Source organism: Medicago truncatula, chromosome 5 (genome assembly GCF_003473485.1).
Source record: "Medicago truncatula cultivar Jemalong A17 chromosome 5, MtrunA17r5.0-ANR, whole genome shotgun sequence".
Lineage (NCBI taxonomy): Eukaryota > Viridiplantae > Streptophyta > Magnoliopsida > Fabales > Fabaceae > Medicago > Medicago truncatula.
In genome coordinates, this window is record NC_053046.1 from 6,576,330 (window position 1) to 6,596,344 (window position 20,015).

A 20,015-nucleotide genomic window follows, 5' to 3' on the forward strand; every position below is an offset into this window, starting at 1 on the left:
TTGGATAGACCATTATAACCAATAATCTTAAAAATATTATTATGACAGTAATATTATATACAACTTGGAATAGTTCTTCCATATTTGTCAGCAATAAAGCCCAAGAGGAGTGATTGTCTCATTTCAAAATACATAATAATATAATATTTTTTTAAGATTCAAACTAATACCTTTTTGGCAATGCTATTCAATCTTACCTGATAACTTTCATTGACAACGCAGATTAACCTTAAACCAAAAGATGATGTATTTTAATTATGTTATTCAACTTGTTTCTATCTTCACAAAGGGTTAATATGTTTTACAAAATTATTGGATAACAAAACTCTAATTACAGAGAAAGAATGATCTAGATCGAAAAATTAAGTTAAAGTGTGGGAGGGGGTGTAGAGGCCATCTCAAATAACCACAAGAAAACTCAGGCTGTGTACACAAAATTCAGAAACTATATGATATCTGGGATTTGGTGTGAGAACTTTTTCTCCTTTCCCATCAGTTGTGTCCTTACAATGAAGTTATGTTAACTCAACAGCTTCCGAAGTAAACACACACTGCTAGCAGACTCAACCAAATGGAGAAGGAACTGGGCCAACTGACCCTGCGTGTGCATCTGATCTTTTGATGCTTCCCATTCCACAGATGGTACATCCAGGAGCATTCACAGCTGAAAATTTGGATCCACATAGATCACAGACATCATATCCAATTGTTGACAGTCTGCTTAATGTGGCAGCACAAAACTGTGAAGGATCTTCCTGTGGATCGATGGATTTGTTATTCAAACCCCTCTGAACACACAAGTCCATCAGGCTCCTGAATTCCTCCTGCTTGCTTGGAGGTGCTTTGGACAGTAGTAGTTCTAGCATTTGCTTGGAATATGCATAATTTTGCACCTCCATGTTTCGTTTTATGGCAGTTCGAATGCAATTTATTCTGTGTTTAGCCAAAAGAGGTAATGAACCCAGATGGCGAGAAAGTCTTGCCATCTCGTCTTTTGCACTGATTGCCCTTGAACCAAGGACTTTCTGCAAACGTCCAATTTCCTGCAGTCACAAGGATAGCTTTAAATTAGTTAAAGGGATAAACATATGTAAAATAAAAGAAATTTGGAACAACATACACATCTAACAGGCACATTATATGGGAAGAAGATTGAGAATTTTGGAGTAATTTATTAGGTCTGATTGACCACCAAGGTTTCCACAAAAAATATTTACGCTCAACTCACAAGTCTAGCTAAAGGTTTATTTTCATATTAGTTCTCAAAATCGGCCTGGAACTCCATATCAGTTACGGAAAATATTACACTATAGTTAGTTAGAATACACTATAGTTAGTTAGTGTTTGAGAAACTTGGTTAGAGTTAGAGTTAGTTAGTCCAACTAATCTCTATATATAGGAACACTCATTGTACCATTTCTATTCTTCTTATATCAATATATATTCCTTCTACATGAACCTCTGAGTATCTTCCTCATGAATACTCCTATGCACTCTATCTTGCTTGCATCTATGATCTATATCCCTCCGATCCCATGATTCATAATAGAAAAACTTACACTTATTCTTCATGTATAATTTCATATCAACTATGACAGTAGCAGAGATTATAATATTGCCTTTAATTTTCTCTTATGCTTGCTATCTCAGGAGTTGGCTATCTTTACAAAAACTTTAACTAGCAAATATTGACAGCAAGAAAAACATCAAACTACACTTTGATGATAGTGCTTCCTCATGGCCTAAAGGTGCAGAAGTTCATTTACCTAATGTTTTTTTAGGTCAGAGTCCATTCTATCTATGTCATTAAAAGTTCGAGCTAGGTCCTGGTACCTGAAGAAGAGTGACCGTTATCTTGTATTGAGCACAGATTGTTGCTTGCGCTTTTATATCACTTCCACGAGATACTTCCTTAGCTAATGCAAGAAAAGCTTCATCAAAGCAAGACAAGGCATCAGAAAGATTATTTAGCTCCAGGTGAGCAAGTCCTGTCTTGAAACATACAGATGCTTCAGCCCCTTGGGGAACCTGTCATAAGAGCCATGAGAAGATATTAGAAAGAAAAAAAACCACACATGCTCAGTAAAATGAAACTGGAACTAGAACATGGTTATATTGAAGAAATATCGAAGTTCCTTCTTCAGTTTCCACTATACTATCAGATCTTTACCTGTACAAATTACCAAAAATAAACACACACATAAAAATGATAATGATGGAGACGTTACAGACTCTTCAAGTTATTTTCTCCTACCCTTTCCAAACCTTTATTGCTTCACCCCCACCCCCTTCTCTCTTTATTCTGTTTTACTAAGAGAATCAGGTCCCTTCCCCACCTGTAATATGTGCAGGTTGCTGGCCACATACATTCCCCAAACTGATCACCTCTCATATTTCCTTCATTGCCTCTAGTTTCTTGCTTCTCTTTTATTTATTCCTAATGTACACCTTAGTTCTAACTGAGAGGGTAAAACTTACGAGGTTCAATAAAGCAGGCTTCTAAGATGTGGCATTATTGGAAGTAACTACTGTTTATATGTACACTAGCTCAATAAGAACAATTTTCTTAGAAAACCTTCATAATTTATTCTCTATCCCTAGATCCACAAAATAGTGAAAGGAAGAAACGCAAATTGAGTATTCCTATCTGTTTATGCTGCATGCTGGTTCAATCCGGTGCAGAACATCTGATTCTTGCATCTCTTTCCATGTTCTTACGCAATGAACAGATTGAAAATACCATGAAATATCAAAAAGAGAAATGGAAAAAAGCATCTTTAATGCTCTAGTTAGAAAGTGTTCCTAGTTCCACTTCCACATGTATATGAACGCCTATGCATGCATTCTTTTATACTTTCAACATGTATATGGATGCCTATGCATGCATTTATTTATACCTGTCCAGGTCGTACAGAAGATGGCGAAGACCCAGCTTGTGCAGGCTTATCAGCAGAATTTGGTACTCCAAGAATGCTAAGATCGAGAGGTTGGGTAGATGCTTGCAGCTGTGATGGGGGAATTCCTGCAGCCTGATCCGAGGATTGAGGTGGCAAACCACCATCCGGAAGTCCTATGTGCTCATTTGAAACTACAACAGATTTAGGTTGAACATCACCTACATCAGCTTCAGAAGTATTAAACTGGTTAGCCGTTTCCTTGCTGCTTTCAACCCCTGGAGTAAGTTTAGAGAGATACGACCCAGCAGGACGCAGTGTAGCAGCAACCTGAAGGGATGAAACTGTATTCTGAAAGAAATCTTCTGGAATAGGTCCTCTACCCACAGCCCCAGTTATTGGCTGTGAACTTGATTCTGGGCGAGTAAGAGTCTCTGTACCAAACACGTCACCAGGAGTTGAAACTGTACGAGCAGCCATTCCTGTTGTTACAGGAGGCAGGGCCAAAAACTGGCCAAAATCTTGTGGTCCACTGGTTAACGACCTGCTCCTTGATGGAGTTAACCCTCCGGCAAGTTTAAATTTACTAGCCGCTTCTTTAATTTTGTTCACATCCACAGAAGAATCAATTGGCTTGTCTCTTATTCTAACATGTATTTTTTTGATTTTTGACACTCCTTCCTCATCGCTACTGCTACCATCACCGGCAGCTCCATACATAGATTTCTTGAATTCTTCTGCTGCTTTAGCCTGTTTATCAGCCGAAGAACTGGCAGGCTGTTTGTTAAGACTCTCCAGACCCATTAGTGAACCACCTTGGGTCTTATCAAGCCCCTTCAATTGATTAGGCAAGGATTTAATAGGAGATACTTCAAGACCATTGGCTTTAGCATCCATAGCTGCTAGAGTGAACGCTTTGACCAAACTATCTTCCTTTACCTCTACAACATTTCCTCTTCCTTTAATCGAGCCTAAATACACACCAATATGATCTAAAACTATGGATGGAATTGCAGCATCATCAGTCCTCATATATGGTGTCACCTCTGCAGCAAGCTCCCACTTAGGTATATCCTTTGCAGTAGCAAGGGTTTTGATTTCCCAGTTTCCACCGCCCCATTCAGGTCCTTTAGGAACCATACTTTCTGCAGCAAAGTTGGCAAATATTCCTTGTGTCCATCCAGTAGATCGAATTCGTAAAATCCTTTCACAATGTCGCCTCAATTCTGAGTCAAGATCTTCTTCTTCCAATTTCTGAGCAAGACGCCTCATGGCACTAGGATTAAGGTGGCATATAAACAGATCAAGCATGCTTTCGTAGTCTTCAGTAACTTCAAAGGTTTCCTTTGCTTTATCAAACTGACCAAACCTGCAAGTAATCTTAAATTACAAAAGTGAACAAACATTATGATCATGCATTCATGCAATTCAGAGGACGACGTTTCATGTGCTCATCGATAGCATTAGCTCTGCTAGAATATCATATTTAGTAGTCTCAATGTTAGTGGGCTTGGTCTTGTTTAACAGTCCTAGCACTCCACCTAATTATTGGTGTAAAGAGAAGTATTAGGCTACAACCTATCAGTGATTAGTATATTATTAACAAATCTCTCTCTCTCTCTCGCATCCATCTTCCAAACCAAATCATGTTTTCCGTTTCCCATTTGAAAGACACAAGCATGGCATAGTTCATACAAACGGCGATATAAATCAACCATATGAAAATAATGCATCTTTACAACGACCATTCAAATGTAAACAAGCAGGGGGCAGAACATTTGATCATGAGATAATTGATTAAGCTAGGTACGTAAAAGCAAATAAAAATCATACAATAACAACCACCAAAATCTTTTCCCAAAAATGAGATAATGCCACTGTATTTTATTGTGAACCAAATCCTTACAAATTTAATGACTTGGCTAATAGTATTCCTTAGTCTCCTTTTCCTTCTAACTATTGGGCTGTCCTCTATCTTAGCTACCTATTTTTACCGGGGCTTCTCTTGATATTCTTCTCACATAAATAAAACACTTTAGAATAGATTCTACAATATTTTCCTCAATAGTAGCCTGCTGTCTCTCTGTTGTACCCCTTCCTAATTCTACCTTGTCTAGTATGTTCGCTTATCCACTGCAACAGTCATTTCTGCAACACTAAGCTAATGTTCTTATTTTCTCTTTACCACCCAATATGAAGCATCATAAAGAAAACAGAAATTATGCAAGCATGTAAGTCCTCTATATATAATGATCATACTCATCATAGGAGGTCTCACATGCTTCCTTAACGATGCTTTTATTGAATAGTGTCTTCCATATGCTCTGAGCATACACTTTTTGTTGGGGTTGAGAATATATTTGATAAATATAGAAATTTTTTGTTGGCTCCTGGTGACATGCTAAGGTGTTAGTCAGCTTTATATGACTTGGTAACTCTATTTGTTCATATTCTTGCATACAGGGGAAGAGGGAGGGGGTGGCCTTTGTTGGCCATGGTCACACAGATTTTTTTATCTTCCTTTAGAATTCTATGAGAAGTAATTTTGTGGCACCCCTCATAAGTTTTATCAAAGAATCTACACCGCACCCCCAATATTTATATTTGTTTTTCTTCTTCCAATCTTTTATTGTTTCTATGACTTGTTTAGATCAATTTCACATGTCAATGTTCAAAGTGGATATATCGTTTTTAATCTTCACTTATATTTGTGCTTGTAAATTGGCCCCCTTAGAGAAAACTTGCTGTCCCTGCCCCTGCTTGCATTCTTACCTCACGAAGAATAGGCCAGAATCATGAGATTATAATTATTGATAAAAACAAAAACTTGCACATTCATATATAATATATCATTTTTTCAGATACGTAATAATAGGTTAGCTAATGGCTGGGATAGGAAAGCAGTACCTAACTAGTATCAATAGAAAATAAATCAAGAAAATCAGCATCAGTGAAACACACAAACATCATATTTCAGCAGTCCATCTAGGTAGAATAGCAGCGACATGAGTACAATGAATTTTCCTAGTCTACCACTTCACCTACCTGATGCACGAATAACCCAACTGTCTGAACCTATGGAATAAATGAGATGTAGGAGGGCATCGTGGATAGTCTCTTGAATGCAGAAACTCATCTTTCAGAACAGATAAAGCTATTGAAAAATGAAGAGATTTTACAGCATAGACACCCCGCATCACCTAAGATCAAAACTCGACGTCCTTAGGAGATCAGATAGGGAGTATTTGAATTCCAAGACAAAAAGAATTACTACATACCTGGGTGAACTGTGGACCTGATTGGGATAATGACACAGCTAAATCTCCACAAACAGGAGAGCCTAAAGCAAGGATGTCGAGAGATCTTGGTGTTACGCGCAAGCTGTCAAACCTTCACTCAGATAAAATTTACGTATCAGTTGTTACCAGCTTTAACATATATACAGAAGTCTTAATGAGATCATGAAATCTAGCACTTTCTCCATTAGAAAGTTAGCAGCAAAGAAAGAAACCTTGATGTTATTTGGTATAGTATTTCTGACAGTTCGAGCTTCTGCTTAAAACTTTGTTGCATTGTGACAAATCCAATGAGAAGAGGCTCAAGAAGACCAACAAGACAGCTTTTGATCTCAACTCCCTTCTTCTGTCTGGGATTTATCTCTGTCGGGCTAGCAAGCAACAATCGATCATTCAAAGCACCAACCAAGACTGCAAAAGAAATTTATAAAAATAGATCAGTAGGACAGTACCTGGAAAAAATAGTAAGGTAGTTGATAAAGTAGAACACACAAAATAGATGGCTAAGATATCATGAAATCCCAGTACAGAGCAAGATCTTTACCTGCTTGAGGCATACTAATTGAGAGAATGGACCTCACTTTTCCATCCCAGCCAAGTATACTGATTGCAGTGGCAGTAGAAAAAAGAAGGGCAGGCCCAATCCATAAGAGTGATCTGAAGTAAGCATCAATTAAGGAATTGAAAACACAAATATATTCAAGTGGCATATGAAATTTGGGTGTGCTGGGATGACTATGTGGAAAGGGGGAAGGTAGAGGCAGAAGAAAGGGCGAGTAAGGCTTTAATTAAAGTGATCCTGTTTATTTTCCACTGCTCATATTTCTTTCCAAAATTCCACTTAATCAATCAAACGCACCCATAATATGAATAAGTAGTTCCTTAATTCAATTAAAAAAATCCAAGGATATTGGAGGAAGTCCCTTGTCGAAATTTGTTGAAGTGCTTGCAAGTATATCAAGTGTATCAGAAACAATAAGAACTCTTAGAGTTGTCAAAATCCCTGCAACGTGTCCCCTAAGGGTCTCTTGCCAGTGCACCTGACAAATTTTAAAAAATGTGTTACCAAGTAGAACCACAATGCAGAACCATTAGGTATTATTGTTCCATAATGCAGTGTCATTTTAGGTATGCAGAGGGGATAACCTTTATGTCATTGGCTCGTCGAATTGTCCTCAAACTCGCGATTCTATGTAAGTCGATATGATTCCTGTGTGGGTCTACCCAACTTTACTAGAAACAATATTGTATGTGAGTTGATTCGGCTTTAATACCTACAGTCTTGAACTGGTGGGGTTTTGAGTTAACTCGAAAGTTCGACAACTATTATAGCCACACTTTCATTGTCTATGTAGTCAATGGCATATAATGGACGACCCCCACAATACAGCGGGTAGAGGTATGGCCACTACATCGATGTTTAAGTAAACAATACAAGAAACTTATACCATACATATGAAAGCTAAACAATAGAAGAATACATGACATTATAGGCATATTAAAAAAAAAAGGCATATTCAAAACTAAAAATCGAAGTTCATTGCTACCCACGTTCCAATATAAAATACGCCAGTTTTAGCCTCTGGGGCTTAAAATAACTAATTTTAAGCATTTAAAATAAAAATACAAGTGATTCCTATAATAAAATCACCATCTTCAGGTGATAATGGGCGCCAAGAAGTCACAGAAAGTAGCAGAAAAGCGCACACAGTGAGAAACAAAAAAAAAATAAATTTGAAGCCATTTCAGAGTTGAAACAAAAAAACCAAAAAAAAAAAAACAAGAAGGCTGTATTTCGTAGTCATTCAAAAATGACCAAAAAGTCCAAAATATTCAGATTTTTTTAGGAGTTTCACTTTCCTGGTCACTACAACTGCTATTTGGCCACTATCTGACTGCTATTTGGTTTATATTGGCGGTGCTACAGCCTCTACTTAAAACCACAATGCAATGGTCAATCGGTTTCTTGTAGCACCTAGGGGCCACTATGCCACACCTCTATAGACGCCGCTATTGACTATAGGGCATTTTATTGCCCCATTTTCTTTATTTTCTTCACTTGTGATTAACTGCCAAGAAGAAATGGATATTGCTACTAGTTCTAATCATAATTAAGCATGCAGCTGATTGATACCTGGAGTACAATCTCATTTATTTTCAACTTGAGTGACTTTTTCCCCTCGCCTTTGGTTGTTATATAATGTCCACTAGAAGTGGAAGTAGAAGTTGAAGTAGAAAGGCGATACCCTTGTATGAGCTTTACTAATCCAATTTGGCTCCCATGAGAAGCAAACATCAAGGTTGAATCTACCACCAAGAAAATTAATCATTACAACCTACTACTACCACTGAATCAATAGAAAGCATCTAAACTTGTGTGTATGCCTTGGTTTAGATGGGGGATCCGTTGAGACAAGTTTAAGACTTTGTATGCTTTTGCTCAGTGATTTCTTTAAGAAAACTACCAATCCAACCAGTGAAATGTGAGTAAATATTATGTAAATGTTGTGGGCTAAATTTCAGATATTGTAAACAACGAAAGTTCTACAGAAGAATCATAGATAGTTCCATGTATTTGGAAAGTAAAGTGTACTTCGATGGAGTGCATGAAGCATATAATATGAAATTGTATGCATATGCATGAGTGGGTTTTGGATTAAATACACCCTATCAAAGGTTGTTTTTTTTTTGTCACGGATGAATTTTGATTTACGTCATTATCAATGAATCCCATGTCTACACACACAACAAAAACTATATATGAATGCATGTAGAAACATATTCAACTTTCAAGCACCTAAAGGAGTAGAAAAGATACGATCAACTTCAGTTTCAAACATAAACGGTGTTGGGCCTTTAATTGAATTATCACTAGTTTCTGTAGCTTGGTTTTCTTCAAAAGCTTTTTCAATATCCTTAGGTTCGTGTGAGGGCCCTCCTGGTAGTATATATACTGCCAACCCTGTCTTATCTTCATCAAGAATAGCAAACTGATTTTCATTGGGACCAATAAATGCTGCATCTCGACCTGTAGACAACTAGTTGAATTATTTTATTGCACATAATGCATGACAAAGTCTGGTTGAAAGAGAAAAGAAATGTATTCCTCACACATAAATACCTTTCACATTGCTGCTTTTACTGTTTACTGTATCTACTTCAGTATTTTCCCGATAAACTACAACTTCATTTGTAATGCCACTAAATTCGAAAGCTACAAGGAATAGATGTTGCTTTTTACTGTAAATCAAGTAATTTGCTTGATACTCCACATGGCCAGGAATCTATACAAAGTTGCTAAACATTAGAAGGTTTGATATAGACATGATTTTCACTTGTAAAATATAAATAGTTACAATATATTATAGTATGCAAAGGATGATTTCAATAGAATTAGAGGGACAACACAATATTTGTTAAAATTACTACTCTCTCTACGTTACCGAATTATAGAGCTTTCTGTAGGTATTCTCCAATCCAGATGAGAGATTATAAGCCATAAGATCTGGTCCATCCACATAAAAAGCCCTGACGGGATAATGAAGAACTCTGTTCTCTTTATTGAAAAAATTAAGCTCCAGATGGAATGGCTGGCAGTGCATGAATTGTTTTAGTTGATTGAACAAAAATGTCTAAAGACAAAAATCAGTCCCTAATCAACTTGTCACTGGAACCTTACCTGGGCAACAGGAATGTCCTTCAGACGATGCTTGGTATCTAGAACAGCGATGAGGGGTAAGCGGGATATGGGAGCACTTTTTGTATGGCCTTCCATAAAATGCTACAAGAATAATGCAGAAGTGCAAAATTTAAGTCAGGGCAAGAAGATTTGCCAAAGCTTTCTTAGGAAGTTATATGCAGGACTGTAAGGAAACTTGAGCCATCAAATTTTGTGGTCAAATTATAGAGTCACATCTTAGGCAATAGGCATTGCATTTTTTATTTACATTGAGTCTTACAAAAAGGTAATACAATAGGAAAGAAACATACACTGTGGAGAAAAGCTTTCCTTGCAATGTCTGATATTGTAAGTTGACCGTGGCTGCAGGAAAGAGAGTAGATTATCAACAATAACATACGATAATTATGAATTATCACAAATCAAATGCATCGGATAACAAAGGGAGAAAAGAGTCAAAAGTAATGAGTTACATATTTTCCATAAACAAAATAGAATCTAACGACTAGTTTTCCATAAAATACTGGTTACCTATTTTCATCTACCCAGTTACAGATTTCAACTCACCCTTTCAAATGATGTTCTTGCAATTGAGCTTGAAGCTGATGATCTGCTAGGACACCAGATGAACCCAAGACTGATAATTTTTCTTTTAAAAGCGATGCTGCAAAGAATCTCAACCATTAGTATGTATATGATTAAAGAGTTGGATGGAAACAACATATCTAACACAAACATGAGATGAATGATACTGAAAGAAGACAAAAACTGAAAGACAACCTGCAACAGTAAACAAAAGTAGTTAGCAAAATATGTACTAAACAAATGAGGTATTCAGAGTTGAAGTTGTGGGATTTTATATAAAAGGATAAAAAATAATAAAAACCGTGAATATTATTGATACTAACTTGATAGTGACTTGATACAAAACACTAAATACTAACCCCTATTTATAGGAATGCATAGATTTAAATCAAGAAAAATAAAAAAATAAATAATAATAAGTTATATAAGATATAATCCAAAGAGAAAATCTAAGATACTCTAAAATTATAAGTGAGCCTAGGAAAACACCCCTAATAGGCCATTTTCATGGAACATTATGTAAGATATCCACAAAAGGTGGAGAAAAAACATCATACAATTTTACCACAGGCCATCAGGGCTGACTTCAGTAAGATGTCCCATTAAAAAATAAACAGAAAAACTTGAGATTTTATATGTATCATGTTGATGGATGAAAATATAGTAGCAAAACTAGAAACCTAAAACTGTGGAAATTTTATATGTTCTAGAAGAAAATATCCTTAAATGTTGAAGGCTCTTTAAAGCTAAATAAAAGTAGTTACCCGAGGATCCCCTTGCTCCTTGCAAAACTGCAAAAAGTTGTTTTCTCCTTTCTCTATTGTTTTCGGTCTTGTTTTTTGAAGTATCTCCATTTGTTACATTCTGTTGTAATAAACGACAAGTTTATGTATCCTATATTAACTATCCAGGATGGTTTAAATAATGAAAGGTGGCACTTAACTGCAAACACTAGTGCTGCCAAATTAGATTTTGGATGAAATTCTATAGCTTTAATTCGCGGTAAGGGATACACTGCTTCTCCACCTTGTTGAGAAAGGATACGTGGGATATCAATTGATTCAATTGCTGCATAAGAATGTAATACGAATGAGAAAACCAAGTGCAATGAAACGAACTGTAAGAAAGTGAAGCAATTCGATTGTTTGGTATATTTGATTTGACTCTTTCTAAAGTTCCTTTATTATTTCCTTCATCCCACCATCACCACAGAGAAATTTAAAGGTAATAACTATATTGATCTGCATAATGTTGTTGAAGTGTAGTTTCTAGCCCAGGACTTTCCGAACACTTTGTCAAGAAGACTGATGATGTTGATTCTATTGAGAAGGGAAAATAGCACAGCAATTTCGCGATACACGTAACATGAGAAAGCATATACCAAGAACCAACAGGAAAGCTAGAGTAGAGGCAGAAAGAGGCAAAATAGCTAACCAGCGGGCTCAAAAAAATTTGCCGGCATAGGAGGTCTATTAGGATTAACTAGAACCCGCAATCTCCAAACTTTCATATTTCCATCCTTTGATAGGGTTACAAGTATACGCAAAGTTGTCACCCAAGCAACTGAAGTTATTGGTTGTGAGCCAACTTGAGTTCTGAAATTTACAAAAGATAATCATTAGATTCGAAGACAAGAACAAGAGTAACCAAAATAACAAAGACATGAACATTTCCGTCAATAGGATATGTGTATTTAACAAAGTTTAAATAGATAACCATGATGCTAGGTCTTTCAGTTAGATGATGAAGAAACTTAAACCAAAGGTAAACTACAGTCACTCACATTCCAATCATACTAGGCTTCTCGATTGATACATCCCATGCCAATAGTGTACCACGTCGATCACCGACAAAAATCCATTCTAGAGTTGGATGAAATGCAAATGCACAAGCGCCATTAAGCTTTATAGTATTTTCAACTGAATAAGAAAAAAAATCAATAACACTAAGAATATAACTTATTGGATAAATATAAACCATGTCAACAAGAACAGAATTTAGCAAAAATCATCTCACGTTGTAGTGTGTAATGAACAGCATAGGTGTGAATGTTATATGCTCGAATCAAACCATCTGCATAAGCAACATACTAGGACACAAAGCAACAAAGTAGAGAAGGGAGATTGAAGTATCATCATTAGAAGAAAGACTGAAGACTAGATATTTTTTATGGAGAAATACATATAATATGAACTTGCCAATAAATAGAATTATGACAAGTATTTAAGTAATACCAGAACAGGAAGGCGAGGATGACAAGCAAGATTAACAATAGGCTTCTTCAAGTCTGTCTTGATTTTTGTGGGTGCTCTACCGCCTTCAACAGTTCCAACAACTTCATTTATGCAAAAACAGATGTCGAAAATGTAATGATTATTAATCAATCCAGTGACAATAAGACATTTACCCTCACAGATGAGAAACCAGACATCGAACCTGTAACACTCATCCGTTTATGAAACCCAAAAAACACAACCTGTTGTAATGGAGTCATTGCCAGATGAACTTCTGTTTCAGAATAAACTTTGTCGGACTTCTTATCTGGCGAATGCAATACACAGGTTTGCTCCAAGTCAAAATCGCAAGATCTTAATGTACAATCCTACAAATGAAAAGCAATAACTGTAATAAATACAGAAGTGCTTTGCAATGACAAAAACTCACATGTAAACTAATACAAAACAAGTTTGTGCTACAATAAATTCAGAAAAACATAGACGAAACAAGTGGAATTTACTCTAAAATAAAATAAAAAATCAGATTATCTATGCCGCTACACCTTTATATGTTAAAAAAAGTAATATCAGAATAAAAAATAAAGGAAGATATAACAACGATCTCATAAAAAAACATTTAAATAAAGGAACTCTAAACTGGGAGAATGATGTTGGCCGAATACAAAGGTAAGATTTAAACAGGGAAATGAGTTAGTAAGTTATCTTCTAAAAAGGCCGAAGTACTTGAAAGCTCTCAACATGTCAGCCAACATAAAACTTGAATTTTTGGGCCATGGCTCAACTTGAAACCTCTAAACATACCAATCATGTTGCACTAAAATCAGAAAAAATATTTGCAATGGAAAGATCTTTCGCTTATTGCATAAATAATTTTTTTTCTTTACTTAGAAAGACAAAAGGCGAAATCAACCAAATAGCAGTCCAAATTAATGTGCATAAACTCACTCTGTCTGTTTTCAACTTAAATCTTGCACATTTGTCACCAAAATGATAGGAAAATTTTATTATAACTTTCTGCAATAAACCATCAAGTTAGGTTGCCAACAATAAACCTGTAATATGTTTGGCCCTTATAAGGTTGTCAAAATAATAAAGTTGCAAGAAAATTTTAATGCAACTTAGTAATTTTAATATAAGAAAGGAAGCTTTGGCGCATTGGTTAAAATTATTATCATAGGTTCGAGTCACTGCAAGATAACCATAAACTAGTTATTGTTTCACTCCGACGTAACCGGAATATTAGTCTTATCTAGCCCCATCGTATAAATAACAAAAAAAACAAAAATTCAAATATACACCAAAGAGAATTTCAGGTGTGTCCAACCTGGAGGATTGCAACCACAGTATGAGCACTTGTAGGACTATATGCCATGCGGACAACAGGTGCACCAATGTCAAGAGCAGAAATCTTGCTTCCTGTCAATGCGTCAAATTCTGCATGCATCGAAACAACCCAACTTCTAACTTGTAATGTATTTTCCAAAATCAATTCAAAAGGGAAAGTATGACATTGTTCGAAGAAGATCAAGGACTATTTGGATTGTCTTATTTAAACTTACCTAGTGATATAAGAACTTACAATACTGTTTGGAAAAGCTTATAAAAACAACTTATAACATATTCATAAATCTTTTCAACTTAATCTCATAAGCTCTGCAGGAAAACTTATGAAAACAGTTTATAACTTATAAGAAAAAAATTTAACTTCATTTTAGCTTTTGTTGTAGAAATAGCTTATACCAAACAGCGCTTAACTAAGCTGAATTTCAAGGAGAGTTGGCTATATGATAATGCAGGAACTAAACAAAACTTACCGACGATGTAAGTTCCGATGGCGACGGCAATGAGAGCCTGATGAGAATGGAAGCAAGCAGCATGAGGTTGAAACGGAACAACACCGTGACCTACGTGACGAAGATCAAGATGCTGTAATGTTGTCCACTCCATCGTGAATGAATCCGATTCTTCTTCTTCTTCTCAATTTTCCACATACAACAGCTTCATTTTTGTTACTTTGCGAATCGAAATGATTCAGATTTTGTTTCGTAGTTGAGATGCTACAAAAAAGCGTTATAACTGTAAAATGGAATTGCATGATCTTCGCGCCACAACAGAAGGGAAGAACGAAATGAACGCGAAATTCAATCGGACTTCTCTCCATTGTGGCCCACTCAGACCGACTGCTTCAAATTGCCATTTACAACCCATTTTTTCTAATATACACTTCTCTCCCTTTTTCTTATTTTATTTTATAATGATATTTAGAATAATCCCTCAATTTTATTCTTGGAGTTGTTTGTGTAAAGTTGAAAAATGATATGTACTTATCGATTGTCTGTGTAAAATAAATTTACACCTACTGTGCATGCTTCTTTAATTTCTTAAGATATATGAAATTTTTCATTTTAATCCCTAAAGTATATGAAAATGTTTCATTATTTCTTAGCATCTAGCGTAGAAATTACCTTAGAAAAACATCAGAAACTAAAGTGAAAATTTTCATTTATTTACTTATTTATACATTTTAAGAGCAAGGTTTTAGAGAGAATGATACTCCGAAGACTTTATTTTGGTTTGTATATAAGTGTGAATAAAAGTGTTTTTCAGGAAAGAAAAAAAAAAAGTTACGAGAGAATGATACTAGAGGTCCGAAGAAAGAGAACTAAAATCTAATATTTCAAAGGATAATTGGAGAGCTGCTTTTTCTATCACCTTATCTGCTTGAAAACTGATCTCATTTGAAAGTACTTTTCGAACGGATAAAAAATACAGTTTTTCCATCTTTAAATAAGTGAATCAAGATAAAATTAAGTTTTGCCCGTCAAGAACGGTACATGGTATCAGTTTTCAAGCAACAGTGAGAGATAAAGCAGCTCTTGGGTAATAAATAATCCTCATTTCGTGCAAGAGATAGATGAAGTCTCATACACATGCAAGCCCAGGGTACATATTTGCAAAGATTGATTACACAGTTATACTCCTCTCATTGTTCATCCAAAAATGCAATGTACACTAGTCCAATTATTGAGCTCAATTTGAAAACAATTTAAAAGTACACTTTTTCCTCAAGTATATGTACACCCATAACTACGAACACATTTTAAGAAAGGATGATTTCACTCCTCTCATTGTTCATCCAAAAATACTATATACACAGGTCCAAAGTCAAACGCACGGTAGGATAGCCCATGGTATGCCACTGTTAAAAGGTGAAGCCAAACTGTTTATATTTCAAAAAACAGATTATATATCACATGCCATAATATCTCCCTCTATACCTGTCTCTTGGAGACAAGTATAATGGCCTGTCCATACGATCTGCATTCAAATTCTTCATCTCAAAGTCGTATCGGTTCGTGGGGGCATGATAACCATCATTGAATATATTTGTTCTAGTTGTAAAGTCACTAACACCAGGCCTGTAAGGTGGGAATCCTCTCATATTTGGATTTGGGCCTCTTCCATGATAAACAAATTCATTTGGTCCACTCCGGCTTTGAGCATGTACATGATATTGATATGGAATTTGTTGGCTACTAGCCTGTAATGGATAGGCGGGGGCTTGATAGCGGTCAAATTCAGCCGACTCGTGTACTCTTCCCCTTGCAGATCTGAAGGCTCTTGAAGATGTACTCTCATTCCATGTAGCTTGTGTTGATGACTTGGCCACTTGATGCTGATACTCGTCTGCTCTTCGGGAGCCATCAAGGTGCCTAACCTTGTTTATATCACCAGATCGTCCTTTTTTTGATTGCTTCGTGTTCTGGATTTCATGCTGCCGCTTAGAACCTAATAAGGTATGAGCGACGAGTTACTAATAATGTGAAAAACCTGAAAGACAGTACTACATGAACTTATACTACCCTTAGATCCATTTGCATTACAGGTTTTCTTTTTCTGCCTCAACCCTCTCACAAACCTTGCAGCTGCACCGCGTCTGTGCTTCTCAGATAGCACTTTGACCCTATCAGCTTCATTTTTCCATTTCTAAAGCATGACAAATAACAATAAAAGAAACAAATAGCAACACCCTGAGGATGGGGAAAAGAAAAACAAAATTATAAATGCTTGCATGAACTGATTGATACCTGTCTGTAAGTTTTCATTTTATAGAGATTACGACCCTTTACAAGCAAAGGAGTAAGTGGAGGTAATTTCCTAACCCCACTACTCCACAGCACCTCAACCTGCAAGACATAGATGAAGAATTTAAGTTAGCAATGAGTCATCAAAATTGACGAAGCAAGAGTTATCGAAGTGCAAAGAGTTCTTCACAGCAGTTCTGCATAATATTAATCTGAAAAATCTGGCATAAGACATTTCTACCATATGAAATGCAAGTTGCATCTATGAAACCCGATATGTTATTGTTTTTTGAAAAATAAAATTGTGGAAACACTGAAACACCAACCAAGAGAGCCATTGCACTCTGCATCTTACAAGAGCATATATCACCCCTAAGTAATTGTTCAAATAAAAGACCAAATGAGTAATACGTGACACTTTTGTAATAAAACCCATTGCTAGAACAGTTGAGACTTACAGTAAAGGTATGTTGTTGTTTAGCTGCACCATAGCTTTCCTTTACAACCCTCCCAGCAACAGTTCTGCTTCCTCTAACTCTTCCATGCCTAGCCCCTTTGCTAAACCTAGTGAAATATACAATTGACTAATAACAAAATAATAACAATCATAAAATAATAATTTGGGACTAGAAGGAAAATTACTTTTCATAAACCTTTTGTCTGAACAGAACGACATCACCCATGCAGACATCACCTGAGAAAAGTGAGAAGGCTACTACTATTCATCTAAAGAATGATAAGGGTAAGGCAGGTGACAGAAAAAAGATATTATAACTCACCAGTACAATTAATGTTGAAAGACGATCTTGGATACAATGTGTACCCACTTCCATGTTTTAACCTGAGATATCAAACTAATCACTTAGAAAGATAGCATAAGGATGTAAGTGCAATAGCCCAAAATCAAACTAACATGTCCAATCTTCTCAAGAAATAATCATTACCTTACTCTTGTGTTCAAATAAACTGAAGTAAAATCATTAACAGAAAATTGAATAAAATCTATTTTCAGAAAATGAAAATGAAGATATGTAAATGCCATCATGAGCTTTGCCAATTCACAAATACTTTCCATGTCCCAGTGTTTGCTTCTTAACACAAAATCATACAACATGTGGCACCAACGCTTCATATTGAAAATGAAGATGTGTCAGAGTGTCCCACACTCGTACCAGTGTTGTTAAATAGCGGCTATAGCACTATAGCATAGTGGATATTCAACAAATCGCTATTGTCCCACAATATGGTATTTAGTGCAAAATATTGTCAAACAGCGGTTATAGTGCCGCTATAGAACTATTGCATAGAGGAATTTGAACAAACCGCTATTTTCCGCAATCCACAATTGAATACACTGACTCGTACAACACTCATTTTGAGAACATGGCACCAACCCCTAGCCGAAACTTTCATTCCAACTAAACATAAAAAGGAACACAGTTGGTACCAAAATTGTCACGTTTAACAATGATAGTGATCAACTGGCGATGAAAGGCCTTATTGAATATTGATTAAATATTTTTTAGTTTTTTGATAGTAGATTGATGGATCAAAGGTGAAATGCATATAGTTCAATAGCTCATTGTCTTCTCTTAGAATCTTTTTCCTAAACAAACAAAATGTTCAACTTGTATAGTGATGTCAATATATTTTTTATGAGGGTAACATCATAGGGAAAATGTAATACTTAACAAGCTCTCTTATATGATGATAATGAATACGCGCCTGTTTAGCTTATATGAATTCATCTACTGCTATAACTACTTGTTAAACTGTTTGGAAGAACTTAAAAAAACAGCTTATGACAGGTTCATAAGCTGTTTACAGCTTATTTTCACAAGTTCTCCACTATAGCTTATGAAAACAACTTATAGCTTATACGAAAACAATTGAAGTTTATTTAATCTTTACCGATCACTTCACTGTCGATTACAGTAGCAGAAAAAATAAAGGTATACATAAACATCATAGAATAAGATTGAAGAACAAGTAAAGATTTGAAATAGTTACCTCCAATGCTCTTTTATCCTCGCGATACAAACTGCTCTATTTCCTGTAAGCCTCAAACCATGTTTCCGCAAATACGCTTTGCATTCGTTTAATTTCAACGAATCTATATCCTTTCCACCTGAGAAATCGAATACTGAATTCAAATAACATGATCGATTCGATACATTATTGTTAATTTACAATTGATGATTTGGTAGAAATAAAAACCTTGAAGGAGAGAAACAACTTTTTCGGAGAGAGATTCGTCATCAACATCACAATTATCTGATCCCGAAGCTTCATCGCGATCTTCTTCATCATCTTCCTCATCTTCAATTTCACAGGTATCTGATTGGGACGAGTCATCGCAATCGGTGTTTTGTTCTTCGGAATCGTCGTCGTAATCTTCTTCTTCTTCTTCAGAGGAAGAGGAGAGAACAATCACTGTTCTTTTTCCTCTCCTCTCATCCATTTTTTTGTAGCTGTAATTGTATTTGCAGACACGCCGCGGTATTTATTCGTGTAAAAATATTTGAAATTGAAATGAAACAAGCATAGAGAAAAGAGCGGCTCTAGGCCTGAGCTTAATTCATCCCTTTTTCTATAAAAAATCAATAATCTCTTTAGTAAAAAAATAAAGGTTAAATTAGATCGGAAGTCTTTTTAGTTTGAGGTTTGTAATAGATCGGTTCTGTGTTATTTTGATCTCACATAAGTCTTTTTAAGTTTATAAACGTTTTTAATTTAATCATTTGTTAACCAAAATGATAATGTGCAATGTTTACAAACTTAAATAGTTATGTGCGACCAAAATAACTTAAAATCAATATGTTACAAACCTCAAATTTAAAGGACCAATATATTACAAACCTCAAACGTTAAGGACCCTGGTGTAATTTTCCCAAAAATAAAATGGATAACTAATAAGTTAGATTACCGCCGATAATCTTACTATTTGCTAAAATATAATTTTAAACTTATAGTTTATGTTTTATAAGCTTATTTGAGTAAAAAAAAGACATGTTTGGTAACCACAATTTTTACATGAACTTATAACTCATTTTTACTGATTTATAACGATTTTTTTAAGCTAATCAAATTAACTTATAGTTTATCATAATTTATCTCAATTTTACTCTTGTAATCTTAATTAAAAAATAAATAAATATTCATTAAATATATCACTTTAATGTCATTTCATATTATAAGTTAGTTCATCCGTTAATTTTATCCAACAATTCAAATTCAAC

General features: G+C 35.4%; 2 protein-coding genes across 3 annotated transcripts; both read right to left on the reverse strand.

Annotated features, from left to right (window-relative positions):
• Positions 1-247: 247 nt before the first annotated feature.
• LOC11410605 (uncharacterized) lies at positions 248-14,907 on the reverse strand. Of its 2 annotated transcripts, XM_003611736.4 has the most exons (24): positions 14,506-14,907; positions 14,016-14,125; positions 12,891-13,056; positions 12,689-12,789; positions 12,471-12,543; positions 12,238-12,373; positions 11,889-12,049; positions 11,398-11,522; positions 11,219-11,318; positions 10,437-10,533; positions 10,181-10,232; positions 9,870-9,971; positions 9,634-9,780; positions 9,312-9,474; positions 8,988-9,218; positions 8,325-8,497; positions 7,102-7,230; positions 6,735-6,852; positions 6,406-6,601; positions 6,173-6,284; positions 5,940-6,094; positions 2,898-4,263; positions 1,834-2,028; positions 248-1,043 (listed from the first exon to the last, which is right to left on the reverse strand). In XM_003611736.4, the coding sequence occupies exons 1-24, from the start codon at positions 14,636-14,638 to the stop codon at positions 564-566; spliced, it is 4,821 nt and encodes a 1,606-aa protein (XP_003611784.3). In that variant the 5' UTR covers positions 14,639-14,907; the 3' UTR covers positions 248-563. The 2 variants fall into 2 exon arrangements, with proteins under 2 accessions (XP_003611784.3, XP_024640884.1); XM_024785116.1 differs by lacking the exons at positions 14,016-14,125; positions 14,506-14,907 and having other exon boundaries at positions 12,471-12,789; positions 12,931-13,058.
• A 683-nt stretch (positions 14,908-15,590) lies between these two features.
• Positions 15,591-19,334, reverse strand: LOC11409905 (zinc finger CCCH domain-containing protein 62). The gene is made up of 8 exons (XM_003611737.4): positions 18,994-19,334; positions 18,787-18,904; positions 17,556-17,617; positions 17,419-17,470; positions 17,235-17,340; positions 16,780-16,878; positions 16,555-16,678; positions 15,591-16,480 (listed from the first exon to the last, which is right to left on the reverse strand). Exons 1-8 carry the CDS (start codon positions 19,235-19,237, stop codon positions 15,942-15,944), a joined length of 1,344 nt encoding a protein of 447 aa, XP_003611785.1. The 5' UTR covers positions 19,238-19,334; the 3' UTR covers positions 15,591-15,941.
• Between the last annotated feature and the right edge of the window lie 681 nt (positions 19,335-20,015).

Bases quoted from the DNA above. Each gene is read 5' to 3' on its own strand.
- LOC11410605 (XM_003611736.4), bottom strand. From the start codon at position 14,638: ATGGAGTGGACAACATTACAGCATCTTGATCTTCGTCACGTAGGTCAC. The intron at 7,231-8,324 runs GTATCAATCAGC...AAAATTTGTCAG, and splicing joins TAAATGAGATTGTACTCCAG to GTGCACTGGCAAGAGACCCT. The intron at 6,853-7,101 runs ATATCCTTGGAT...ATTGATGCTTAC, and splicing joins TCGACAAGGGACTTCCTCCA to TTCAGATCACTCTTATGGAT.
- LOC11409905 (XM_003611737.4), bottom strand. From the start codon at position 19,237: ATGGATGAGAGGAGAGGAAAAAGAACAGTGATTGTTCTCTCCTCTTCC. The intron at 17,618-18,786 runs GTAACTATTTCA...TTGATATCTCAG, and splicing joins AGGATAAAAGAGCATTGGAG to GTTAAAACATGGAAGTGGGT. The intron at 16,679-16,779 runs GTATCAATCAGT...GTCATGCTTTAG, and splicing joins AAATGAAAACTTACAGACAG to AAATGGAAAAATGAAGCTGA.